Consider the following 25500-nt stretch of genomic DNA (forward strand, 5'->3'; position numbering starts at 1 on the left):
CGTCTATCTAGGTCCTGATATCCGATGCCGCTTTCCTGAGCCTGTTCATGACCGCTGCCGCAATGCCATCACCATCGTTAACCCCTTCCACGAAGATGACGTCCGCACCCCGCCGGTCTAGCTCTCTAAGCGCTGCAAACAAGCCGTGGGCTACTCCCTTAACATCCCCTCCCAGATCAACATCCAGCAACCTGGCCGCCGCCGTCTCAGTGCCGTCTTCACCAAGCAGCTGCCCCTCCTTCACAACAAACCCTGTATCTCCCTCCCCTTCACCATCCACAACAACCTCTCCCAGCCCAGAGCATTCCAAGCCCCCGGCAACAGGCCACCTCCCAGTCCTGATAACCCCGACGGCCCTCGTCTTCTCCCCCTTCTTCTGCGTCTCGGCTTGCACCAAGGTCCTCACCTCGTCCCCATCCCCCACCTTGTCCCCTCCACTCTCAAACAAAACAACCCTCGCCCTGGGACTATAATGCTTGTACTTCATCCCCGGCGCCCGGGGCGCCGCCTCCTCCTCCCCTTCTCTGCCCCCCTCAGCCGCCACCCGATCGCGATATGCCTTCACCACGCCTTCCCAACCGGGACACCGCCTGAGCTCTTCAATCCCCACGCCGCCCGGCCGCAGCACCACGGGCGGGTCGCACAGCCCGTCGACGACGGTGCTCTCCACGCCGACCGCACACGCCCCGCCATCCAGCACCAGCTCGATCTTGCCGTCCAGGTCGTCCCTCACGTGCTGCGCCGTGGTCGGCGACGGGCGGGTGGACGCGTTGGCGGACGGCGCGGCCAAGGGCGCGCAGGCGAGGGCGATGAGCGAGCGCGCGAGGGCCGAGGCGGGCATGCGCGCGCCAAAGGTCCGCTGCGTGGCTGTCACTTCCGGGGCGAGCGGGGACGGGGAAGGGAGAGGGAGGAGGATTGTTAGCGGGCCCGGCCAGAAGCGCGTGATGAGCGGGTGGTAGATGGCTGGTATTGGATCATCTCCTCCTCTTTCTCCCTGTTCTTCTCCCTCTCCCTCTCCAGGGGAAGAAGAAGAAGGAGAGGGAAGGTTGAGGAGGAGGCGCCGCAGCATGGCCAGGTCGCTGACGTGCACGATCAGCGGGTTGTCCGACGGGCGGCCCTTGGCCGAGTAGATGCCCCTGACGGCGGCGGAGCGGGTGGCGTCGGCTCCGAGCCCGTAGACCGTTTCGGTTGGGAAGGCGACCGGTGTGGCCGTGGTGCGCAGCAGGTGGGCTGCTTCGCGCAGGGGTTCCAGGGGGTCATCGTTGTTGTCCGCCGGAGAAGGTGATGATGACGATGATGATGATGAGGGCACCTCCCATGTGTTGAGGTCGGCCGTGCCGTCCGGGCGCGTGGTCGCCCAGCGGCCGAGGGCAGATTCGTCTTTGCCGGCGAGCGGCACTTTGAGGATTCGGGTTTTCATGGTTGCCGTAGCATGCGTGAGCCGAGAGGCCAAGTGTGGTGATGGTGTAAGCGACTCAGACGATGCAGTCACCGAGTGAGTGCAGACGGAACGGAGAAAACGTCTGGATGTAGCCGGCCAGCGCACGGCGATCGGTGATGCAAATAGTATGCCTGCCGTTTTGACTGCCGTGTGAAATCGTTACAGTGTAAGGGGGGTGAGGTAGAGTTGCGAATGAATGCGTTGAGATAGATTTCAAGTTATTAGTAGGTGAGAATGAGATGCATTTGTGAAGTGTAAGTTGAGTCATGGAGAAATTTTTAGTGGACTCAAAGAAGCACACACATTGGAGAACTCGACCTCGCTGCCCAACTACCTACACATCAACAGATAGCTCTGAATCCCACGCAACAAGGCAAGAATGCCATAGATATTGGGAACCTGCCCGATGCATCGAGTGAATCCTTGGGCTGATTCTCATTAAAGCAACGTAATGCAGTCAACCCGTTGCTGAAGCCGCCAAACCCGCATACAAGTCCCAACGCCATGCTGGCTTAACCGTCCCGTGTCCTGGTATGTACTCTACACACAAAAGGAAATGAGAGAAAGCCCCGGGCTCAGCAGGACTTAAATACCGTGAAACCCCAACAGCGACCTATCGCATGCGTAGTTGGAAGTTTGCTATCACCACCCATGAGATCATCAACCAGCATAAGCCTCACTGCCCCTCCGCCCCGCCCTAACCGGCAGCGCCGAGATGTACGCATTCGTGGCCCCGAGCTGGCTCGAAAAGCTCGCCAACAAACGCATCACCTCGTCGCGCACCATCTCCCGGCCGGCCGCTCCCTGCATGACCCTGGCCGACGGCGGAGCCGGTGGGACTCCTCCTCCTCCTCCCCCGCCTCCGCCTCCGTATCCGTACGCATCCGGGCTATAATCCATCATCATACCAACAGGGCCGCCGTTCATGGCCGCAATCCTGGGATGCTGGACCTGGCTGCTGACGCTCGCGTTGGACTGCGACCGCGTGCGCGTCCGGCCCTGTCTGCTGCGCCGGTCGGTGATGCTCATGCTCATGGAAGATGATGCCGAGTTGTTGTTGTTGTTGTTGTTGTTGTTGTTGATCATGGTGAGGTACTCGGTCGAAGAATCGAAGTCGTTGTTCACCGAGTAGCTGTCCTCGTCGTAGCTGGTTGACCGCGAATGGGTCGTCGACGAACGCGAGCTGCTGCGGCCGTTGGGAGGAAAACCGGGACCGCCAAAATCGGCAGCCATGCCCATGGACTGGGTGTTGTTGGTGTTGTTGTTGTTGTTGTTGTCGTCGTCCGTGGTAGCCTTGGCCATGCGCGCAAAGTCGCTGTCGTCGGAGACGTAGATGGACGGTTCGCGGATTCCGACCTGCGGTGGCTGGTAGTAGAGGGATGCGTGGCGCTCCAGGTCGAACGGGTTGGCGCCGCCAATGTCGGATCCCGTCACCGAGACGGCATCTGAGTTGGCGGTGGAGGGTCGAGTAAGCTCGGGCATGACCAGGCCCTCGTCCAGATCGATCAGACTTCCGACCGAGGCGCGGTTGTCTGGGGATTTGGGCCGCATGGAATCGTAGGTCTCCGAGGAGAGACTGAGAGGGTCGGTAGGATGGTGGATAAGAGGAGGCCGCGTAAAGTCGGATCCCTCCTCGTTGATCGGGAACCGGAACACCTCGGGGTTGGCTGATGCGGGCGGTACCATGGTCGGGAACTTCCAGTCCTGGGTGCGACGGTTGGGATTGAAGTCGGCGGGATCACTCAAGGGCGGTTTGCTGAAGTCAGTGGCCTCGTCAAGTTCGTCACTGGGGACACGCATGCCAGCTCGGATGGTCTCCATGTCGACGAACTGAGATAGGTCGCCCCCATCGTGAAGGGACGCATCCAGGTCGATGAGGGATTCGCGGAGGGTCGAGTGGAGCGAGTCATCTCGAAGCGGAAGATCCGACGTGGTCGACGTCATGGGCGGAGGCGGCGCTCTGCCGTAGTACGCACGAGAGTTGTCCTCATAGTTCGAGATGGTGTTGGGATCGAATACCTTCTCCAGGGGCGCCTTCACCGGCTGGAGCTGCGGAGGAAGACGTCGCCGCTGCTTGGGCTTCGCAGGGCGAGAGGTCTGCTCGTTGAACTCGAAATCGACGTTGGAGCCGTACACATCGTAGACTGCTTGGGCATCCGTGTTCATGATCTGCCGGTCAAAGTCGACAGTCGTGCTGAAATTCCATTCGTCGCTATCGAGGCCTGCTGAAGCATAGTCCGCTGGCCCCTGCGCGCCGACTGGGGTGAAGAGAGACCTTCTGACGCCGCCCTGCGCTTCCCAGAGCTTGTACGCCTTGACGAGGTTGGCGAGTGACGATGTGGGATACTTGTCGCTGGTATTGAAAATGTACGGATGTTGTTGGATTTCCTGGATGGTGGGCCGCTTGGCGGGATCCTCGACCAGGCAGAATGCCACCAGATCCTTGATCTGGTCTGAGTATTGATCGCCGTCTAGACGTGGAGCGTGCTGCTTGATGTACTGGCCGAGCTGGGCTATGCCTAAGCCCGCCATGGGAGGGAGACCGGTAGCCATCTCATAAACCAAGGAGCCAAAGGCCCAGATGTCGACCGGAGTGCTGTAGGAAGGCACCGGATCAAATAGCTCCGGAGCCATCCAATTGAGTGTGCCAATGAAGGTGGTGCGCTTGTCCAGCTTGGACTCGATGATGCCGGCCACGCCAAAGTCGCACAACTGGACGCCGCCGGCTTCTGTGACCAGGACGTTTGCACACTTGATGTCGCGGTGGATGATGCCTTCCTTGTGGACCCAGTAAATGGCCTCTGCTACCTCCCGCACAATGGGGATAATCCATTTTTCTTGCAAACCCCCTGTCGGCCTCATCAGGGTCGCCACGCTTCCTCCGGCGCAGTATTCGGTAACCATCCACATGGCCTGTCCCACGGGGAGCACGTCGAGAGTGAGATTGATGTTTTTCGCCCCGCTGTCGCTGAGCAATTTCAGAGCAGAGAATTCTTTCATGAACTCGCTATATGTGTCGGCGAGTTTGGGGTTCAGCGTGTCGCCTTCTTCGATGTTGATGATTTTGACGGCGACAACATTCTTCGTCTTGAGGTCGGTGGCCTTGTACACCCGACCGTAATTCCCCTTCCCGATCAACTCCTGGAGGAGGTAAGGGGGCACTTCCTTCCCCGCTTTCTTACATTCATCTTCAACAACTGCCTGCATTTGTTTCGCATCATCGACCGCCTTCTGTTTCCCGGAGGAAAAGTCCGCATTGCGGACTTGCAGGCTGGCGTTGGCCATGGCGGTCGGCGGGACCCAGTCCTGCGACTGGGTTAGTAGTTGGCTGAGCGGCGATCGTTGTCTCCGTCACGCCCTCTTCTGTGCCCAGCAGGCGACCTGGCAGGCAAGGCTTCGAACGATGCGTGGCTGGTGCTCAGTATGACCTGCTCGGTCCGCGATATACTGAGCCCCACGAACAAGGAAAACCTACCCAACTGCACGTGTTGAGAATTGGACTGAGACGTGTGGATCTGGAGGGTCTGAAAGGAGCCCCCAATCGTCGTTCTGCCTTGACGCGGTTCCCGGACCCTGGGTGGCTCTCTCGGGGCTTGGGACGCGTACGGTGCCTCGGGCTCGTGGGCCTCGCTCTCTTGGGCTTCCCGCCCGTCTCGACGAGCCGATGTGGCGGGCTCGCTGTGCTTCAGTCAGCTCTGACTGACTAGGTTACTGAGAGAAAAGATAATCTGGGGAAGGGGAAAGGATCGAGAAATAGCTTGGTATTCCACGTAAAATAACTGATAGACACTTACCAGTCCCAAGGCGCGGCTGTCTCCTCCAGCCAACGGTAGATACGCCGGCGTTGGCGCGACGACAGCTGGGATGACTCGGTCCACGACGCGTAGGAGGGGAGCGGCGGGAGCGCGAGGGGAGGAGGAGGGCCGGGGGAAGGTAGAAGCAGCCGGGGTCGGGTCTGACCCGCGCTTTCGCTGGCCCGGTGGCGGGTCGAAGCGACCTCGCCGTCCTCGCTCGGCTCGGACGGACTTCTACGCTGTTCACGGGGAGCAGACTGCGCGGACCGGAGGGGCTCGGTCTCCCTTCTCACCATCTTCGTTAGTTCACGGATGCTCGCGACGACGGACTTGCGCTTTGGTGGACGGTTGATGGACGGTAAAAATCCAGAAAACAGAAAACAGAGAAGTCATAGGAACTCACTAAGTCTCAAGGGAACTGCGGAAGTCCTCAGAAATACGGGGGTAATGATGTCGCCGCGCGCCGAGAGAGCCGTCGTTCCTGATGGCGGCCAATCGTGCAAGAGATCAGGGGCGGCAGATAAAACAGATGAATACAGAGCAGAGCCCTATTCATGTGCTATATTGTGCCGTCATGAATTTGCAATGTGATTAAGTAGCCTTCCGAAGCACCATATTCGCTGATATCACGCCAGCAGTCGTGATATGAGTATCGTGGTGGTTTAGCGGGACTGCCCTGAGCTCAGCCAGCCTGTGCCAGGGGTCATGAAGCAGACAAGGCTAAAACAACGCTAGTTGGTGGATGGTCTACATTGAACCAATCATAAGACGTATAGGCGCTTCGAACACGTGGGTGCGGGCCGCTATCCGATGTTCACGGCAGCTGCCGCTCAACGGTGTATGCATTAGACGAACTATAATTTCCTGTAGTCAACATTAGAAGGACTTTGTTCCCAACAACTTAGTTGAACCTCGAATTTACATCTCTCTGGTGAAGCATGTATCTACCCCATAGGTCCAACTACTGTGCCTACCCAGGTGTCTAAGACCTTTATGCTCAGTTTCTTCACATCTGCTTCATTGACGGTCCCCAAACTCTCGTCCAATGACCCTGCAGTTGTGACATACTTAAACAACCATCCTGTCTCCCCGCCCACTATCGGGTGTTCAATCACGGCATTGGATGCTGTGCAACAGCCCTTTATACGAACTCCGGATCACAGCATGCTGCTCGATTCCGGCCTGTCTACAGCCACTAGATGACTAGGCAACCTTGCACAGAAGCAATTTCATCCATCCTATGTGTGGTGTGTGTTTCGGACGGCTGCCGCAGCTACCACGAGCCCAGCTTTTCATTAGAATCACCACAAAAAAATGGGCTATTCGGCCGGTCACATCCATGATCCGCCACAATCACTCACAGAGTCAAAGCTAAAGCTTCATCACTCTCCCACAATGCCCTCCCCTACCCCTTTATTCCCCACCTCACCTTCCAACCGAGCAATCATCTTCGCGTGAATCCCAGCCCATCCCGCCTCACACTGCCCCTTGACCAGCCCAACCAGCAGCCTCGAGCAGGTAATGGTCATGTCCTCCACCAGCTCCAGCCCGCCCAGTCCCACTCCCTTGTCACCACCATCATCATCCTTTGCCGCCGCCTCCCTGATCTCCCAGAAGGTGTCAATGACGACGGACAGCGGGCTCCGGATCCGCACAAAAATCCCGTCCCGGATCAGCGTGAACTCGTAGGTGCTGACCACGTTGGTGTCCCATATCCCCGCGGGAATGGCATGCACGACGTCTGTGACGCGATAGCACGTCGGCAGCATTATCGGCGTTCTGTTGTCTGAGTCCTGTGATGATGGTGATGATGATGTTGCTGCTGGTGCTCCAGATCGAAGTTGGGATTTGACAGTGTCTGGGATGGAAAGTGGCGGGTTGAGGTTGGTCGCGTCGCTGGGGGGTATGAGTTCGAATCTTTGTAGGTGGGGGTCGCAGGACAGGAAGAACTCGTAATCCGCGAGCATGGCGAGGGCTTGGGCCCGCGTGGTGCTTGCTGGGAGGCGTGAGGAGTGGACCATTTTGGCGGTGGTGGTGAGGACTTGGTCCCATGGTTAGTAGGTACCTGAGCTATGAGTGATGACAAGGAGAAAGGGTGTCCTACAGGATGACATTTTGACATCGATACTGAAAATCGTACTTGTGGTCGTTTTCTAGGTGGACAAGGTTTCGTTCATTCCCTTTCCCGCTGCCTCCTTGATCCTTCGTTGTTGGCTATAACTGTGAAGGGCGACGGGGAAATGGGCTTATGTTCAGCTACCTCCGGGTGTCGGATTGTTCTCTGAGACACATTAGGTCTCACATAACGCAGTTCGGCAAGGCTCCAGACTCCAGTCTAGACCTACATTGTGCTCTTTTCCACTCCTTTGAAGATAGCTCAGGATCTTTATATGGGTAGGAACTCATACCATCGTGAACGAGGGCGCGAATGTAAGGTGATGATCCTAAGGTTCGAGAATACTAGTATGAAAGTTCCGATGCAGCTCAGTCGAAGTCAGACTAGACCGCGAGCCGCCAACTGTGTCCCCAAGATCTCATGCCAAGAAGAAGCTGCCTCATCGCTTGCCTTTCCTTGACAATGATTCGCCTAATTGACAGATGCAAGAGTCATGCAATCGAATCAATTGTGAGACCGACTTATAGGACTCGACTCGGAGTCGTGTGAGGCGAGGGTTAGGGTTGTATGTCGCTTTTCCGGACATCATCTGGCCAGTGGTGTTGAGCTCCGACGGCCTCAGTCGACCAGACTCCGGCAAAAGCCACCAACACGCCGACCAACACTTGGCTAGCACTCCACGACATACAATGGATGCGGTACTCAGGGCGCGAGGCGCATATGTGTGCCGGAGCTGCACCCAGCGCTTTCAGCGACATTTGCGACGGTCCTACGCAAGCGCTGCGGTGCAACCAGACATCTACGATGTGGTCTGTGTCGGGGGTGGTCCCGCGGGCCTGAGTCTTCTGGCGGCACTGCGTGAGTATTGGTCGTCTGACCATGGCTTCCTTGGGTCTGAGTTTGTATGTTGTATTTGTCCCGATCTTGTTCTGACAATTGCCCCCCCCCCAATCAGGCGCGAATCCCGTCACGGCGCACCTCCGAATCGCCCTCGTCGAAGCGCAGGACCTGGCCAAGGTCAAGTCGTGGAAGCTGCCCCCGGATAGGTTCTCGAACCGATGCAGCTCCCTCACCCCGTCCTCCGTGCTGTTCCTCGACCAGATCGGTGCTTGGAGGCATTTGGCGCGCGAGAGGGTGCAGGCATACCAGGAGATGCAGGTGTGGGACGGCGTGACGGGCGCCCGGATTGAGTTCGACTGGGCCCCTGGCTCAACCTCTGCTGCCGGGACCACGATTGCCTACATGAATGAGAACCTGAATCTCACATCTGGGTTGTTGAAGCGGTTAGAAGAGTTGGGCGGCGTGTCCGTATTTGACAGCGCCAAGGTCGAAAGGATATCCTATGGCGAGGAGACAGAGGACCTGGACTTGCGAGAATGGCCCGTGGTGCACTTGGCAGGTGGCAAGCAGCTCTCCGCGCGACTCTTGGTTGGTGCAGACGGTGCCAACAGCCCGGTGCGCTCCTTTGCCGGCATTGAGGCTCGTGGGTGGGATTACAACCGGCACGGCGTCGTTGCGACTCTCGAGCTGGAAGGGGAGGGCTGGGGCGGAGAACACACCAAGATTGCCTACCAAAGGTTCCTTCCCACGGGTCCCGTTGCCATGCTTCCCCTACCGGGAAACTACTCGACCCTGGTCTGGTCAACAACGCCCAGCAACGCCTCTCTGCTCAAGAGCCTGTCGGCCAAGGATTTCATTGCCATGGTAAACGCGGCCTTCCGGTTAAGTCCCACTGATCTGGAGTACATGCATACTCAGGAGTCGGGACAAGCCGGGGAGTACTCCTGGAGGCTGGAACACACGCCGTTCGATTACCACGCCGTTCCTCAGACAGTTGTGGCCGTCCAGGAGGGCACCGTCGCCTCTTTCCCCCTGAGGCTAAGGCACGCAGATACTTACATCGGGGAACGTGTGGCGCTGGTTGGCGACGCAGCCCATACCATCCACCCGCTGGCGGGTCAGGGTCTGAACCAAGGGCAGGGCGATGTGCAGAGTCTCGCCAAGACCATTGAGTACGCCGTCAGCCACGGACAGGACATCGGGACCACCATGTCGCTCGAGCCATACGTCTCGGAGCGCTATGCTGCGAACCATGTGCTCCTGGGCGTCTGTGACAAACTCCATAAGCTCTACTCGGCGGGCAGCGGCCCTCTGGTGCCCCTGAGGTCGGTGGGCTTGAGCGCTGTCAACGCTTTCGGGCCCCTCAAGTCGTTTCTCATGAACCAGGCCGCCGGAAACGGGATCAAGGTCTTTTGACACGGCCCGGTTTCCCCATGCTCCACCATGCCGCGTGGCCTTGTCCTACTCTGGCTCTCCTGTTGTACAGAACTGTTTGCCCCATGTATCATACTTCCTCCGGCAGGGGCCTGTTGTTTGGAAGGACCTCTGCGGAGATCAGACGGAATACACTAGCGGCTAGTTGTTGGCGGCTACCGCTCTATCTCGCGGCCATCGGCGTCGTACGAGATAGAATGGGGCGAATGATCAGGGGGAGCCTGTTTTGTGCCGCTCTTGAAAAGCATGCAGGTTTCTGAAATCCTCGATCTTCCCATCTTGATTTCTGCTTTCCTTACTGTATCTCTTGCAAGTTGGGTTCCCGAGCTTGAGACCATCGAACCATCGGCGCCTGTGCTGCTCTAAGTTCAGACTGATAAACCAATCCCTTCTTCTGGTACAAGAGGAAGCATCAAGTAGTTCCTTCCGAACCACCATCGCAAAGCCCTTTTTCGTGATGAAAACATCATTCCAAGTTGGCTACACCAGGTCCTCACGTTGAGGCTGAGGCTCACACAAAGTTGTGTGCGATCTGGGGTTCTCTCCCCTTCAGATCACACCCGTGCCGGCATTGCGTTCACAGAGCAGGCGGACTTCTTTTGTTCCAACCCCGCTCCTGGTATAAGTGAGGCCAGCAGAGGAACTTGCAGTCATCCCTCAAAGAGTTCTTCGACCCACGACATCACAAGTGTGAGAGCTCTGGGAGACTTGGCCTTCTGCCTTCTCCGTTACCCTCCTCTCCCCTTTCCACTTTGGGATCTCTCCTGCTACATCATTGGCCGCTGAACAGCGGAGGAACGGAGCACAGCTCTGAACTCTCACCGGGCTCACCTCCATACTACCTCCTTCACTCTAGCCACAGCCAACTGGTCAGGTATCACCACTCCACTGCGTGGCCAACCAGTGGTTCCAAAAGAGTACAACATCCTGGCCACGCAGACGGTTCTGGGCCTGCTCTGGGTGGTCTGTAGAGTTTAACAAACAGCTCAAGTTCTTGCGGGGAAAGTATAGGAGCGTGGAGACAGCCCCAGCTGGTGCTCAGAAGCAGGTACGTCCCCTTGGTGTGACAGGAAATGCAGCAAACAACCTACCGGCGAGTACTTTCTTTTCCTATTCTTCTCCGTTTGTTACTTCCCTGGGAAGCCGTTGGACCGTTGCTCTTTCTTGATCCGCTAGTGTATGAGTGCACTGTGCGTTTCCGGAAACCTGTAAGTGGAGAGAGAGTTCATGTTGTTGTGCACATACATTGCTCCTGCGGAACCCTTCCGTCGAGCACAGTTGCTATTCGCGGTTTAGCATTCGTACATTTGTATGGTATTCGTATTTTCTTGGGCGGAGACATCGACAATAGTATGCTCCGAGAGCCGAATAGGCCTTGGTGGTTCCGGAACCCGCCTTCTCTCGGCGTCGTGGTCCTCCGGAACGGTATAAAACAGCTGTGCTTTTCACTCTAGTTATTTCTTCCTTTTACCTCACACAACTGACCTCATTCCGTTCCAGGAGGACATCGACACGTTTACCCAACTGGAGAATTATCATCCTTAACCACAGTCTCTGACAGACATACATCAATATTACATAACCTCAAGACCAGCTAGCCAGAGAGCAACAAAGCCAACTTCATTATATTATTCCCTTGCAACACCCTCCTTCACAAGTTCCGGCCACTCCAACCCCATTAACAGGCACCATGTGCTACCGGGAGTTCATCGCCTACCAGTGCGGCCACCGGTCCATGCCAGTGCTCCGGCCCTGCCCCCTGACGACAGCAGGGCACAACTTCCCGGTCTGCACCATCACGCCGCACAAGCCCACCTTTGCCGAGACGATGTGTCCGGCATGCGAGCGCCTGCTTCACTCCCGCTGGGTGCTGATCCGGGAGTGGGAGCACCGCTGGCTCCATGAGCGCGGCGTCTGCGGCTGCGATGTCATCTTCCCGGGTCTCTTGACCACGCCGCGGGTGATTGGCGAGACTGGCACTGTTGCCACGGGGCAGGGTCATTCGGGTGCTGTAGCAGCAGATGATCCTGCAAAGACTGGAGATGACAAAGACACATCAGCTCTGGGAGCTAACACAGTGGCAGCTATTGCGCAGGGGGGTGGACAGCAACAACCCCAAAAGCAAAAGCCTGTCTCCTCGTCGACTCCAAACGCTCGTACCCCAGTGACGCACCGGTCGGGACCGCCGCGTCGTCCTGCTGCTTCCGGCTCTTCGAGCAGCCAGGGCGATGTCAACAAGACTAGCACCAAGTCTGCCCCGGGGGACCAGGAAATCCCGCCCCTTTTCACCGAGGAAGTCACCTCCTCGGGAGAGCACCGCGTGGCCGTCCGCCTGTCGAGCCTCTACGCTGCCGAGTGGAAAGCCGACCACCGCGAGCTGCACGAGGCCGGAACATGCGGCTGCCCGACGACATTCGGCCCTTTCCAGCCGCACGTCCGCGAGGCGGGGATGACCTCTCACGACCGGGAAAGCCTGCGCCAGTGGCGGGAGAGGGAGGGCGAGCTGCCGGAGAAGAACAAGAAGAACGACGACGACGACGGGCGTGACATCGACACCCAGAATGAAGACACCTTGCGGCGGATCGCCGAGATTGAGAAGGTTTTCGGTAAGTTCATCTCGGATGGTGAGTCGCCGCCCACAGTCAACCTTCCCCGTCTTTCCGGATCCAGTTCTGCAGAGAATCAAGGGGTCGAAGCCAAGGATCAGGGGCACGGCCGTCACCGTCAACGGAATGGCCGCCAGGACCACAACCGCTTTGGCGAGGGCTCTTCTCGGTCGTCGCATAGCCAGAGCCAGCAAATGCCAGCCGGCGGCGGCAGCAACAGCAGCAGCGACGATGCCCAAGGTCAAGGCCCACTCGTCCTGCCGCCGCAGATCCCGACAGCCTACAACCCTTATGCCTTCGCCACCGCGCAGGGTTACCATTACCCCCTATTCCCTGAGCCGCCCCCCTACCAACAACAGCCGTACTACTTCATGCCGGCCCACCCAGCCTACGCGACGGCAGCGACCTACAACGGCACCATCCCGCCCGGCGCATACCCCTGGGCCGCCGAGACCCAGCCGACCCCCGGCATGCCCTGGACGACGCAGGGCCCAGGCCCGTACCGCACGCCCGGTCTCCGCTACGACGAGATGGCCTTCACTACGGCATCTCAGCACTACTACCCACAGGCTGCTGGCGAGAGTCAGGGTCAGGGTGAAGGTCATGGGCATGATCAGAACCAGCCTCCGGTCCCAACCGTCCAGGGCCTGCTCCCAGCGCCGGAGATAGTGGCAAAGGGCAACGGAAAGGGCAAAGGGAAAGAAACGGAAGTCCCGACTGCTCCCGCAGACGTCGACCAGACCGTCCTCCCGCTCTGCGGCCTGCCTATCGGCGCAGGCCCCGAGGGCACGTCCCACATGCCGAGCTGGCTGGGCTGTCCGTTGCGGAGGAGCTTGAGCCTCTGCAGCCTGGGCCGGGACGAGGGAGAAGCGGACGAGCGAGGGGAGGAGGAAGGCGGGAATGAAAGTGCGACTGGGGGCAACGATTCCGACGGGTTCCTGACGCACACTCCGCCCACTCCGCCCCAGCGCTGCCATTCGGCGGCGCCTTGATCACACCCCACCCCTTCTCAACAGTAAGTCCCATCCTATCCTATCCTATCCCATCCAATCCCGCCCGGTCCAAGGTCGTTCTGCCTTGGACTTATCATGTCATAGCAAGCAGACAGAGTAGAGTCACTGACAAAGAGATGAAAACACCGAAAACAGTTTGGCGACTGTGAACAGAATGTAGGATATTTACGTCTCGTTGCCAGGGATACCAAGGAAGGGGAAAGAAAAACAGCAAGCAAGGAACGGGGGGTGGGTGTGCCTCCCAGTCGTTATAACGGAACCGAACCCCGCGAAAGCAAGTTTCCGGCCCCCTCCCTCCGCCTTCGCCCCTTCTCTCCCTGGCCTATGATACAACAGATACAGACGAAACGACATCGACATGGGGAAGAACGAGCGTTTCGTTTGCGCTTTCCCTCCACACGCACACACATCCCGCCCAACCCAGATCAACTAACCCCCCTTTCACCGAAACCGACCCACCCCCCCTAGCTAGCTAGCTGGCTTGATGCTGGCTCGAGGGCGGTCGTCGTCGTCGTCATCGTTGTCTATCTCTCTATGTCGCCTATGCCCGGGGAGAGCAGAACCAAAGCCAGAGCCAGAACCAGAACCACAGAAGCACACCGCACAGCACCATCCCCGGAACCGGATCACATCGAGTATGTTTCATCACTTCGACTATCCCATTCGCGATGAATTTTCTTCATTCTCATTTTTCCATTTCTGTTCCCACTTTACCGGTCGACCTCACCTACGCGGGAAAAGAAAAGGTCAGTACATCACATCCAAGAAAACAAAAAGAAATAGGGGTGGGGAGGGACCGAGGAAAAAGAAAGAAAGAAAAAAACTCACCAAACACCAGATCCATGGTGCCAATGACGGCCACGGCGTCCGCAAGCAAATGGCCCTTGCAGACATGGTCGAACCCACCGAGATGGGCGAAGCCCGGGGCGCGGATATGCACCCGGTACGGCCGCTCACTGCCGTCGCTCACCACGTACACGCCCATCTCGCCCTTGGGCGCCTCGATGGCCGAGTAGGTGTCGCCGGGTGGCACGGCGTAGCCCTTGGTGTAGAGGAGGAAGTGGTGGATGAGGGCCTCCATGTTCTCCTTCATGGCGGCGCGGGGCGGCGGCGAGATCTTGTAGTCTTCGACGCGGACGGGCCCCGCGGGCATCTTGTTGAGGCACTGGTGGATGATGCGCAGCGACTGGCGGAACTCCTCCATGCGGCACAGGTACCGGTCGTAGCAGTCGCCGTTGACGCCCACCGGCACGTCGAACTCGACCTGGTCGTAGGCGTCGTACGGCTGGCTCTTGCGGATGTCCCAGGGGACGCCCGACCCGCGCAGCATCACGCCCGTGAAGCCCAGGTTGAGCGCGTCGGCCGCCGACACCACGCCCACGCCCTTGAGCCGGTTGATCCAGATGCGGTTGTCCGTCAGCATCTCCTCCGTCTCGTCGATACGGTCGCCGAACTGCGTCGCCCACTGGTAGATGTCGTCGAGCAGGCCCAGCGGGATATCTTGGTGCACGCCGCCGGGGCGGACGTAGGCAGCGTGGAGACGGGCGCCGGACACGCGCTCGTAGAATTCCTGGGTGGGATATGTATATTAGCCTTATTATCTTCGGGGTTTCCTTTGCATTTTTCGTTGATCTCTCTCCCCAATTCGATGGTTTTTATTATATTCCTTTCAAAACCGGCCCTCACCAACATGGCCCCAGTTGTGGAACTCACCATAAGCTTCTCTCTCTCCTCGAAACCCCACAGGAACGGCGTAAGTGCGCCAACGTCCATGGCGTGGGAGAGGACAGACATGAGGTGGTTCAGGATGCGCGTGATCTCGGCGAACATGGTCCGAATCCACTTGGCGCGCTCGGGGATCTCGACGTTGAGCAGCTTCTCGACGGCCAGCGAATAGCACTGCTCGTTGGTCATCATGGAGACGTAGTCGAGCCGGTCAAAGTAGGGCAGCGCCTGCAGGTACGTCCGGTACTCGCACAGCTTCTCCGTGCCGCGGTGCAGCAGCCCGACGTGCGGGTCCGCCCGGATGATCTCCTCGCCGTTGAGCTCCAGGATCAGGCGCAGCACGCCGTGCGCGGCGGGGTGCTGCGGGCCGAAGTTGACTGTGTAGTGCCGCACCTTGCGGTCCTCGACCGATTCATCGCGCATTTTCTGCGTCGTCTCGGCCGAGCCGTCCGGCAGCTTGTCCGACATGCCGTAGGGGTCGGCCACGGTCGAGAAGTCGGCGCCCGTCGGCACCAGCCGCGTGCCCTGGTAGGGCTCCGGTTCGGCGGCGGCATAGCGGCGGAGCGCCGAGGCGGAGAAGGCGCGGACGGGATGCGAGATGGAGTTGGCGAGCGCCGGGGATGGCCGCGTGCAGAGCCGCTTGGCGGCGCGGCCCGCGAGCCGGTATATCGTCGTCGACATTGCTGGTGCGGGTTGGTTGAGGGAAATTGAGTGGAGAGGCTGTCGAGGAGATGGGAGGTTTGCCGGGTGCGCTTCCCCCGGGGCTGCAGCCTCTTTTGCGGCGTTCAATGGCACTCCGAGTCCGAAGCTTGTGGCGTGGGGATCATGGGTGTTTTCGGCTCGTCACTGACCTCACGCAGTGTCCACTCAAAGCATTTCATTCCAGCACCCGATTGGTCGATGTCTCTGGTTGAATTCAAGATCCTCCCATTGGCCGGTGGACTTCCGAGTTCACGACGACGACACAAAGAGAGCCTCTGCCAGCAACAGTTCAGCTTCCTACTTGGGGAGACCTAAAGTTGTGATTATCTAGGTAATTGAGTCGTGTTCTTCTCGATGCTCTGCGTCCTACAAGATACCTTGGGAGGGAGGGGAAAGACTACTCCGGTCCTCCTTATTAAAAGCATGAACGACGGCAGCCAGCGATGCCATGATATGATGATTACCATCGTATGGACTAGGTCGTAGCAACCGATTCGCCGGTAATAAAGAACTCGTTGCTTCCCTCGCTTTGGTTGCCCAGATTGTGCAGCGGCCAACTTAAAGGCCAATTGAGGATTCAGCACAGACCAAGCTGCTTCGGCGGCTCCTGCACCGACTCCGAGTGGAACCCCTGCAAAGGCGGTCAAAATTCCCCCGCGATAACCGGAAAATTCTGCCGCTGATTGAACGTCCCGGCCCGAGCTTGCATGAAGAATTTCCAGTTCGTACTGCAGAACGACGTGAAGTACATTCCGCCAATCAATCTGATACGTCAAGATGCCGCACAAACCGCCAACACAAGAAGAGCTTGAGCGGCGAAAGGTGTGCAATATTTCTCTGTACTCATCGGGTTTGGACCACAGCTTCTAACAGGCATCGCCCGCAGATCGTCGGCATCCATGAGGAGACCATCACGGATGTGTCGTCTTCGGACTACCCACATACTTACCCCGGCGAGGACCACTCCTGGGATATTGAGTCGTTCAAGCGAAACTTCCGCATCGAATTCCACCAAAACGACCCTTTCGAGGCCTCGTTTTCCCTAATTGGGTGCGATGCCTCCATCGCCAATGCCTTTCGGCGCATCATGATCGCCGACATCCCCACCCTCGCCATTGAAACCGTCTTTATCAACAACAACACCTCCGTAATCCAAGACGAAGTCCTGGCCCACAGACTAGGCTTGATACCCTTCAAGGGCGGCAAAGAAGGGCTGCACAAGTTCCTCAAGTGGTGGCGCAAGCCAGAGGACGAATCGCAAATCAACAACAGCTACTACGACTTCAACACCGTCTCGCTCCGCCTCGAGGTCAAGTGCGAGCACAACGAGAAGGCCGCCGCAGGCGAGACCGACCCGACAAAGCTCTACAAGCACGCCCACGTCTACGCGCGCGACATCGAGTTCTGCCCCGTCGGCCGCCAGGAGAAGTACTTCTCGGGCGACAACGCCATCGCGCCCGTCAACCCGGACATCCTGATCGCCAAGCTGCGGCCCGGGCAGGAGATCAGCCTGTCGATGCACATGCACAAGGGCGTCGGGTCGGACCACGCCAAGTTCTCGCCCGTGGCCACCGCGTCGTACCGGCTGATGCCCGTCATCAAGATCGAGCGGCCGATCCTGGGCAAGGACGCCGAGAAGTTTGCCAAGTGCTTTCCGAAGGGCGTGATCGGCCTCGAGAAGGTCACGAAGCAGGAGGCGGCGCGGGAGGGGAGCGGGTACGAGGGCCATGCGGGCGAGGTCAAGGCTGTCGTCGTCGACCCCATGAGGGATACCGTCAGCAGGGAGTGCCTGCGACATGCCGAGTTCAAGGACAAGGTCAAGCTTGGCCGGAGGAGGGACCATTTCATCTTCCTCGTCGAGAGCACTGGCCAGTGGGAGAGCGATGCCATTTTCTTGGAGGCGGTCGCGCACTTGAAGAAGAAGGCGCAGGATCTTGAGAAGCAGGTGATCAACATGGTCAGGTAGACAAAAGAAAGCCTACGTGGCAGGGGCAGGTTGTGGGTCTATACCCGTTTCTCTCTGTATCTTAAAACCGGTACGGCGTCATGGTGGTTTTGGACGGTTCCTTTTGGCCATTTGGGTTCTTCTGACTTTTTGCTAGAGTAGAGGTGACGGAAGAGAAAACACAAGCCTTCCATTTGGCTCCATATCAGCACCGTCTGTCTAAACGACTCCTGTTATGTGGCGTGTCGTACCTGGCCTGTAAGCAAAGAGCTGCATCCACTATGCAGTATATGATGGTATCCTTCCGCCAGTCCCTTTTGTCCGACCACGCCTCGCAAGATGCTACCCACCCGCCGAACCCTTTTCTGCTCTAGATCGAAAGCTCCCCCTATCTATTCCCCCCTTATCTCATGATGGTTTAAACTTGAGCTTATATTTGAATGTGACCGTCGCAAACGCCGGGTCCGTCACCGCAATCTCCTGTCCTTCCTCCAGCCCCAGCTCCGCCAACGTCTTGTCCAGGTTCGGCCGCGTCTGCGCCTCCAGGCTCGGCGGCGACTGCATGTACAGCGTCTTGCCCTCGGCGCGCACGCTCGGGGTCTTGAGCTGCGCCTCGGGCCGCGCCGCAAACGACTCGACCAGGTCGCGCAGCGTCCAGGCCGGGTCGACGGCGAGGTCGCGCGCCAAGTTGCCGCACACGGGGCAGTCCTCCTTCTTCTCATGCTGGAACGTGTAGGTGTAGATGCCGTCGTTGCCCGAGTACATCATGTAATTGTTGCCGCCGGGCATCCCCAGCGGGGCCCCCGCGCAGTTGGACGCGATCTTGAACGCCTCGTTGCAGCACGCCGCCGCGATCACGCTGTTGGTCGCCGCGATGGCCGGGATGATGTTCTTGACCACACCCTGCGTGAGCGAGTAGGTCACGCCGGGGATGTTGAACTCGCGCGCGCGCTCCAGCGCCTTTTGGTACAGCCAGGTGATGTGCTCCGGGTCGTCCCTGTCGAGTTTGGGGAAGGGCTTCTCCTGGTCCCAGGCGATGACGTGCGCCCATTCGATGCAGTGCTCCGGCTGCCGCGGGATGCTGGCGAGCGTGCAGAGCGGTACGGCGGCGCGCGGCGCGTGCATGTCCAGCTGGCACTCGATGCACGATGTCAGGGTCGGGCAGACGACTCTGGCCTGGCCCTTGAAGCCTTCGGTGCCTCCGTCGATCAGGGGCTTCATGCTGTCCTCGTTCTCCGCCTCGGACGCGGCCATGTTCACGAGCGTCGCGTTGATCCACCGGCGAGCCTCGATGCTGTCGAGCCCGCAGACGACGATCTGGAACTGCATGTAGAAGTCCTCGTCAAAATCTTGGATCGTGCAGTTGTGCGGCGTGATCTTGACGCCTTTTACTCGTTTCTCGACGAAGCGGGCAGCGACCTCGGCTTTGGACTTGCCGACGTCTGACTGGCGGAAGAGGAATTGTCGGTTCAGGTTGGAGATGTCGATGGTGTCCATGTCGATGACGTGGATGTCCTTGAACCCCGACAGCGCGAGGTTCTTCAGAATCTCACAGCCCAGGCCCCCGGCTCCAATGACCAGAATCTTCATGCTCTCCATCGCCTGAGCCACCATGCTGCCGTCGAAAGTGTCCGGGTCGGTGAACGGGCCGGGCCTCGTCCGCACCCTGTCGAGGTATGTCCATCTTGCCGCCTCGGACGCGGGGTGCACTTCACCAGAAGCCATCCTTTCAACAAGATCGCAGGGCCCAAGGCCTGAGGATGGTGAATATTATCGCGGATGTCAGGGGGAGCACCGACGAGCTGTTGGTGATCACGTGGTAGTCTCCCCGGAGTCCAGGCATGCCGGTCCCAGCTTATCGCCGATTCCCCGCGCTTATCTTAACGCGCCCCACCCTTGCTTCCGAGGTTCAGAACCCCCACACTGCCCCACTAACAGCACCCGTCAAGACATCCATCGGAGTCCTATCAAAAGCTGAAAGTACTATGGATCTGCATTTGACATACAGCTGAGCACCGGTGAACGTCTGGAACGAGAAATGCCCGTTGTATTCCTACCGCGATGCTGGTGTGACGGGGGAGCATCGGCGTAAGAGCATCAACGAGTACTCGAAACCTGCCCGGGTCGACGATAGAAACTGCCCGAGCTTAGAAGGCATTGGAATATGATGCCTCTCCGAGCAAATTGATGAGCAGAATTCATCTCAATCAAGCTATTGTCCGGATTTCTTGTCCGTCTCGACAATGGATGATTTGCTGAAGCCGGCCAGCATTGTCCGCAGGACCCAGAAAGATGCAGGAACGGGATTCTTGCAGGAGCTGGTTATCCGGGAAAGCTCTAACGGTGCGGAACCGGAATCACAACTCCTCCAACACAAGACCCCAGCCTCACTGGAGGATGCTCTCGAGATCGTCAGACACGAACCGGACTACGAGTCGCTCATCTCTGTCTTGGGCTTTCTCTCCCGCCACGAGACCCCTGAGTCCCACTTACCGACCATCAAGCTGCCAGGTCCCCTGAGCGCCCAGCTTGTTCAAGTCCTGGTCTCGGATATCGTGCCGAATTACTGGCCACTACTTACCGAGGACATCCACCAGGGCAAGAACTCTGGTCTGAAGCTGCTCCTGTACTGTCTCTCGAGTATCACGGGAGTGAATGCTATCCTCGTCCGGCTGAGGGCCCTCGTCCAAGAAGCCAAGTCGGAGGCAGCCGCAAAGACAAAGCGACCTGATATCTCCCTGAACCTAGGGGTCCTCCTCGACTTGCTCTCTCGTGTCCTCCAGGGCGATGGCTGGGTCTTGGAGGCATGGCGGCTTGCCAGGTCGGGGACCGCTGAGCCCGCCCGGGTAAGGCCGAGGGTACAGGAGATCGTTTCGACATTGGGAAGTGGCCGCATTATTTCCCTGGCTGCCGAAGCCGAAGAAGTTGCCAAAGCCAATAATTCTAGCAAGAGGGTTGACGACGATATCTGGCCTGCTAACTCGCTGCAATATACTCAGTGGGTGGGCCGGAATCTTGTCAGATTAGTGTGGTCAGATCTTGGGCCTGACGAGACGAGGTTGGCGTCTGACTTGTTTGCTAAAGCTCTACGCCTTGGCCACTCTGGTAGGATCCCGCCCCAGCTACACCTGGGTACGCACTAGGAGCTAACGTAACATACACTAGACGCACTAATCAAGCAGCTCCTCTCCGATCTTCTTCTCAACAAACAGGCCGGCGCCCACAAGCTGGGCAATCTGTTAGGGAACCTGCCTCAGACCGAGCAACGCAAAGTTCTGTACTCTGTTCTGAAGCTTTTCTCTGCTGATCACCTGGACGGTCTCGGACGCTGTGAAACCGCAGAGAGCAAGCCGCTTATCTCAGCCGTTGCGGGCGCAATCAACGCGATACTGGATTCTGACGGAAATGGGAGGAGGCACCTGCTGGAGTGGTTAACAGGTTCCTCGGGAGCTGGGCTCGGAGATGGGGTTGGCATCCGGCGGGCTGTTATGGCGGTCATCTCCCAGAATAGGGACGACCTGGTAGCGGTGCTTGAGAAGAGCCTCAGCCAGTTTGGGGACCAGCTCTACATCAAACACTCGCCGGCGTTGCAGCAAGAAGGTTCGTAGCAGGGTCGCCCTGACTTAAAGACACGGACACTGACCATTTAAACAGCTCACGCCCAGATTCTACTCTTGAGCGCCGGATACGTGCACAGGAACTCACCAATAAAACTGTCGTTTCTCTTGCGGTCTAGTGCCTGGCTCAACACCATCTCCAATCGACTAGGAGCGCCTCACCAGAGAGCCCGGTTCTTGGGTATGGTCGTGGGCGAGGCTCTCTCTGGCCTTGTTGACAACAGCGATAAGCGACTCAACTTCAAGATGGAAGAAACAGACCAGGAAGAGGGGAGATGGTACAAGGAGCTGACTGCAGTCTCGGATGAGCTGGCATCGTTGGATCCCTTGTTTGAGGCCCGCCCAGAAATCCCGTCAAGGAGGCGGCAAGGCCCACAGAAGCCGGCGAAGAGACCAGCGCCACAGCCTCCACAGACTGGCTTCATTATCGAGGAGCTTAGCGATGGCGAGGCACCAGAAGAAGACGACGTTATTCCCTACGCGAAACCGGATTCCGATGCGGAAGACTCGGACGACGACCCAACGTTGGTCAGGCGTGATAAGCCGAAAGCTCCCGTCTACATCAGGGATTTGATCAAGTACCTGCGGGATACAGACAGCTATGACCACCAGAAGCTCGCTCTCACAACGGCGCCATCGCTCATTCGACGGAAGGCGGACTACGGAACAGAGGTGTTAGAGCATGCCGAGGAGCTCGCGTCATTGCTGGTGGGCCTGAGTGACAGGTTCGAGATGGAGGACTTTGACGACCTCCGAGCCCAGGGGATGATCGCCATCATCGTTGCGAAACCTGAGAAGATGGGCCAGTGGTTCGCCAAGACGTTCTTCGATGGAGACTACTCGATCTCCCAGCGGGCGTCCATTCTCGTTGTACTAGGCCTAAGCGCTCGCGAACTGGCAGGCCGCGAGACATCTGATTATGCTGCAATGGCCGCCTTCCCGTCCAAGACACTCCCGGAGAGGGTTGAGAAGCTCTATCTCAGCCACAACCCGTCACAAAGCAACTCCTCATCCTCCTCTCTCAAACCTCTCCCTCCCAATGCTATCGACAACATCGCCTCCTCCCTCGCCTCCTCTTTCCTCGCCCCGCTAGCAGCCACAGCCGCCGACGCCGCCACGGGTCCCGACGTCCTCAAGCTCTCCACATTCGCCTCCCGGCTCGAGGAGAAACAGAGGCAGGAACAAGAACAAGAACAAACCTCGTCCAACCCGAAAATAAAATACAAATCCCGGCACCCCCAAAACAAACCCCGCCTCCGCGCCATCCCCAACACGACCGCCCACCTGATCGCCACGTCCTTCTTCTCCCCGCTCACCGCCCGCTTCCAGGCGGCGCTCCACGCCTCCTCGTCGTTGCCGCGCCGCAGCAGAGCCATCCTCTTCCACCCGTCCCTCCTCGCCCTCTACCTCAAGACCCTGGCCTTGCTCATCCACGCCGCCGGGCCCAGCACCCTGTCCCTGCCGCAGATGACGGCCGAGCTGTGGCGCCTGCTGCTGAGCACGAGCGTGCGCGCCGCCGCGGTCGGGGACCTGTACGTCACGCGGGCGGTGCTTCTGGGGTTTGTGGCGCTGTTGGACGTGAACGAGGACCGCATGAGGGAGGTGTGCATGGAGTTGGGCAGGGAGGTGGTCGAGGCGCAGGAGTGGGTCGCGAGCGTGTTTGGTGGGTTGAGGGGTGGTGATGAGGGCGGGGAGGAGGAGCAGGTGAAGATGCTCGCTGCTGGCGTGTTGGTGAGGTTGAGGGAGGGCGTGGAGAAGTATCGCTTGGTTTTGGTGGGGGATTTGATCGGGTTTTGATTGATTGAATAAGCTGTACAATACAGTAGGATCGAAGGAAGGGTCAGTGAAAGGGAGACTGGAGGATAGGGGGTCTTTCCGTCGACGCTCACGGTTAGATGCGTTAGGTATCCCTCAATGCCCCTCAGTTTAGTTTGCCAGATGAGTACAGAGCGTATTGGGAGAGATATCCGGGCATGATGAGAACGACGAGTATCATTACATTTACACGTGTATGCAACATGTCCACTCCCAGTACCGTTGAAGCCTTGAACACCGGTTGGTTCCGTACGCCCTATGATCTCTCCGCCTTCATAGTAACTCAATTCACGCTCTCGGCCCCTCGGGCAACATCTCCTCGTTGATGACCTCGACGGTTTAGGGAGAAGGTCGCGGGTACGTGCCCCGTCCCTTGCAGGCCCCTTGACGCCATCGGTCTTGGCGCATACGCCCCACTCTCGTTCGGGACGTCGGGAAATGTTCTCGAAGCAATTGACAAATCAACCCGAGGTTGCCCGGTACGAACATCGCGCAATCACCGTCCAGCTCTCTTGCTCCGGCATAGCAACCAAGTCGACTCTCCGTGCAGCTCGCTAGGAAAAGGGACAGCACAATCACTCGTTCCGTCATGGCCACTCCTGCTGTTGGCAAGTACCCATGGAACTTCCAGACTGAACCTCCATCCGCTCCGAAGAACGCCTGTGCTGACCAATCCGCAGCGCCCATCGGCTCCGCCGCCGCCGCACCCGCTCCCCAGGCCGCCGTCGAGACCGTGTCGAAGCCGAAGGTGCGCGCAACACTGATGAAAGCGACATGAACCCAGATTGGGTTACATACAGGGCTTTTTTGGGCTGACAGAAAATGAAACCAAAAAAAAAAAAAAAACAGCCCTGCTGTGTGTGCAAGGAAGAAAAGGCGAAGCGCGACGAGTGCATGCTCTTCTCGAACTCGGCCGACCCCCAGAAGGAGTGCACGTCGACAATAGAGCAGTACCGGAGCTGCATGGCGCGGTACGGATTCAAGGTCTGACCGGGGGCTGCGAGAGGAAAGGATCTTGGCTTGCGACGATAGGATGTACAAATTTATGTGCAGTACAATACCACGAGGCGTTTCTGGACAGATGGCTGGGGGTGGTTTAGACTTGGTTTTTGGAGCAAAATTCCACTCACGTTTCTCGTACTTTACACAGGCGACGTTGGACAACTCTTAATCTTTCTTCAAGCCAGTCTTGGGGAGTTCTCTTTCCCCCCCAGTTTCACTCGCATACCTATATCAGCAAACTACCTAGCAACGCCTAAGCACCTATCCGCAACCCCCGGGGGTATCATTCACCAACCAAGCAATGCGCGAAGTCAGCCCGACCCGAACACCAGCAAAACCGTACCCGAGGTCCCAAAGCCCATAACAACCCCTTAGAAACGCCATAACGGGACCCCTACCACTCCTCATCTGCCCGGCGGACCACCTACCAAGGAGGAGCAGGCGCGCTGGCAGCCTCCATGCACACGCACCCAGTTCATCATCATCATCATCATCATCATCATCATCATCATCATCATCATCATCATCAGCCCATAAAGCAAAATCATTCATCACGCACCTCCTCCCCGGTCCCCGCTGGTCCTCCCCCTGGCACCGCTGCTGCATCCCCCATCAGGGCGCCGACATCCTCCTTCCGCCCTTCATACAGCGCCCGCAGCTGGATGGCCAGGTTGAGCATGCGGCGCTGGTGCTCGGCCAGCTTGCGCGCGATCTGGCCGGCCGCTTCGTCGCGGCGATCCAGCGTCTGTTTGAGGCGGGTAAGGTGCGAGAGGTGCATTGCCGTGCTGTTCCACGCCCAAGTCAAAGCAATGTTGTTAGTTCGGGGTGCGGGTTAATAAGGGGTCGTTTTGGTCTGCCCACTCTAGATGGAGAAGAGGGGAAGGGGAAAGGGGAAGGGGGAAAGAAGCGTACCGAAGATCCTTGTGCTTGGCCACGGATTTCTCGATGCGGGATTCGATCTGCTTCAGGGAGGACTCATACGCTGTGGCGAGGGCGGTGCGGTGCTTGTCTCGGCTTTGTTTCGCCTTGCAAGAATTGCTATTTGTCAGTTAAACCGGCACGCTGGAGGTGAAGTGGTGGTACCGGAGAATTTGGTGCCGGCTTGCCTTCCGCAGACGGGCTCGGGCTGCGCTCGCTTCCTTCAGACGGCCGTTGTAGGCTTGATATTCGGCGTCGGAATCCGAATCAGCGGTGGCCCGTCCGCCTCCGGAAGTCCTCCTCGGTCTAGCTGTGTTCGCGGCAGGCGCCATCTTGTGCGTTGGTGTAGGTTGCCAGTATTGCCAGTTTCATTCAACCGTCCGCTTGTCCGTATCCTGCGGGGTGTTGAGATTGACAGGGCCAATGCAAATGCCAAATGCCGTGTAAGTGTGGGCCCACTAGCGACGGCGGTGTGGCTTGGCAGAATCATTTTGCTATCCTTCCCCGCCAAAATATCCCAACGTTAGTTCCA

At 58.3% G+C, this 25500-nt stretch overlaps 11 protein-coding genes across 11 annotated transcripts; 5 read left to right on the plus strand and 6 right to left on the minus strand.

Moving 5' to 3' along the window:
* Positions 1 to 7: 7 nt before the first annotated feature.
* On the minus strand, positions 8 to 1691 carry B0T15DRAFT_571208 (DHBP synthase RibB-like alpha/beta domain-containing protein; the record flags this gene model as incomplete). Its single annotated transcript, XM_062870851.1, has 1 exon — positions 8 to 1691. Exon 1 carries the CDS (start codon positions 1418 to 1420, stop codon positions 8 to 10), a length of 1413 nt encoding a protein of 470 aa, XP_062726465.1. The 5' UTR covers positions 1421 to 1691.
* A 410-nt stretch (positions 1692 to 2101) lies between these two features.
* On the minus strand, positions 2102 to 5531 carry B0T15DRAFT_489346 (uncharacterized protein; the record flags this gene model as incomplete). Its single annotated transcript, XM_062866589.1, has 3 exons — positions 2102 to 4747; positions 5014 to 5119; positions 5236 to 5531. The coding sequence occupies 3 exons, from the start codon at positions 5529 to 5531 to the stop codon at positions 2102 to 2104; spliced, it is 3048 nt and encodes a 1015-aa protein (XP_062726466.1).
* Positions 5532 to 6138: 607 nt separating this feature from the next.
* Positions 6139 to 7832, minus strand: B0T15DRAFT_519109 (uncharacterized protein). The gene is made up of 3 exons (XM_062868417.1): positions 7581 to 7832; positions 7340 to 7516; positions 6139 to 7276 (listed from the first exon to the last, which is right to left on the minus strand). Exons 2-3 carry the CDS (start codon positions 7347 to 7349, stop codon positions 6618 to 6620), a joined length of 669 nt encoding a protein of 222 aa, XP_062726467.1. The 5' UTR covers positions 7350 to 7516; positions 7581 to 7832; the 3' UTR covers positions 6139 to 6617.
* Positions 7833 to 7835: 3 nt separating this feature from the next.
* On the plus strand, positions 7836 to 10073 carry B0T15DRAFT_407930 (uncharacterized protein). Its single transcript, XM_062865331.1, has 2 exons — positions 7836 to 8209; positions 8307 to 10073. Exons 1-2 carry the CDS (start codon positions 8041 to 8043, stop codon positions 9605 to 9607), a joined length of 1470 nt encoding a protein of 489 aa, XP_062726468.1. The 5' UTR covers positions 7836 to 8040; the 3' UTR covers positions 9608 to 10073.
* A 1242-nt stretch (positions 10074 to 11315) lies between these two features.
* Positions 11316 to 13316, plus strand: B0T15DRAFT_547445 (uncharacterized protein; the record flags this gene model as incomplete). Its single annotated transcript, XM_062870175.1, has 1 exon — positions 11316 to 13316. The coding sequence occupies one exon, from the start codon at positions 11316 to 11318 to the stop codon at positions 13221 to 13223; it is 1908 nt and encodes a 635-aa protein (XP_062726469.1). The 3' UTR covers positions 13224 to 13316.
* A 638-nt stretch (positions 13317 to 13954) lies between these two features.
* On the minus strand, positions 13955 to 15650 carry B0T15DRAFT_507335 (nife hydrogenase-like protein; the record flags this gene model as incomplete). Its single annotated transcript, XM_062867639.1, has 3 exons — positions 13955 to 13971; positions 14073 to 14814; positions 14958 to 15650. 3 exons carry the CDS (start codon positions 15648 to 15650, stop codon positions 13955 to 13957), a joined length of 1452 nt encoding a protein of 483 aa, XP_062726470.1.
* A 578-nt stretch (positions 15651 to 16228) lies between these two features.
* B0T15DRAFT_519118 (DNA-directed RNA polymerase) lies at positions 16229 to 17802 on the plus strand. The gene is made up of 2 exons (XM_062868418.1): positions 16229 to 16493; positions 16558 to 17802. Exons 1-2 carry the CDS (start codon positions 16449 to 16451, stop codon positions 17635 to 17637), a joined length of 1125 nt encoding a protein of 374 aa, XP_062726471.1. The 5' UTR covers positions 16229 to 16448; the 3' UTR covers positions 17638 to 17802.
* B0T15DRAFT_519120 (uncharacterized protein) lies at positions 17803 to 19686 on the minus strand. The gene is made up of 2 exons (XM_062868419.1): positions 19653 to 19686; positions 17803 to 19455 (listed from the first exon to the last, which is right to left on the minus strand). Exon 2 carries the CDS (start codon positions 19339 to 19341, stop codon positions 18025 to 18027), a length of 1317 nt encoding a protein of 438 aa, XP_062726472.1. The 5' UTR covers positions 19342 to 19455; positions 19653 to 19686; the 3' UTR covers positions 17803 to 18024.
* Positions 19687 to 19699: 13 nt separating this feature from the next.
* B0T15DRAFT_45913 (telomere length regulation protein-domain-containing protein) lies at positions 19700 to 23118 on the plus strand. Its single transcript, XM_062865968.1, has 3 exons — positions 19700 to 20721; positions 20782 to 21216; positions 21271 to 23118. Exons 1-3 carry the CDS (start codon positions 19860 to 19862, stop codon positions 23028 to 23030), a joined length of 3057 nt encoding a protein of 1018 aa, XP_062726473.1. The 5' UTR covers positions 19700 to 19859; the 3' UTR covers positions 23031 to 23118.
* A 519-nt stretch (positions 23119 to 23637) lies between these two features.
* B0T15DRAFT_489354 (uncharacterized protein) lies at positions 23638 to 24038 on the plus strand (the record flags this gene model as incomplete). Its single annotated transcript, XM_062866590.1, has 2 exons — positions 23638 to 23796; positions 23916 to 24038. 2 exons carry the CDS (start codon positions 23638 to 23640, stop codon positions 24036 to 24038), a joined length of 282 nt encoding a protein of 93 aa, XP_062726474.1.
* Positions 24039 to 24303: 265 nt separating this feature from the next.
* Positions 24304 to 25441, minus strand: B0T15DRAFT_45924 (uncharacterized protein). Its single transcript, XM_062865969.1, has 3 exons — positions 25157 to 25441; positions 24963 to 25075; positions 24304 to 24835 (listed from the first exon to the last, which is right to left on the minus strand). Exons 1-3 carry the CDS (start codon positions 25298 to 25300, stop codon positions 24595 to 24597), a joined length of 498 nt encoding a protein of 165 aa, XP_062726475.1. The 5' UTR covers positions 25301 to 25441; the 3' UTR covers positions 24304 to 24594.
* Positions 25442 to 25500: the final 59 nt, after the last annotated feature.

Source organism: Chaetomium strumarium, assembly GCF_033439665.1.
Source record: "Chaetomium strumarium strain CBS 333.67 chromosome Unknown B0T15scaffold_1, whole genome shotgun sequence".
Classification (NCBI taxonomy): Eukaryota; Fungi; Ascomycota; class Sordariomycetes; order Sordariales; family Chaetomiaceae; genus Chaetomium; species Chaetomium strumarium.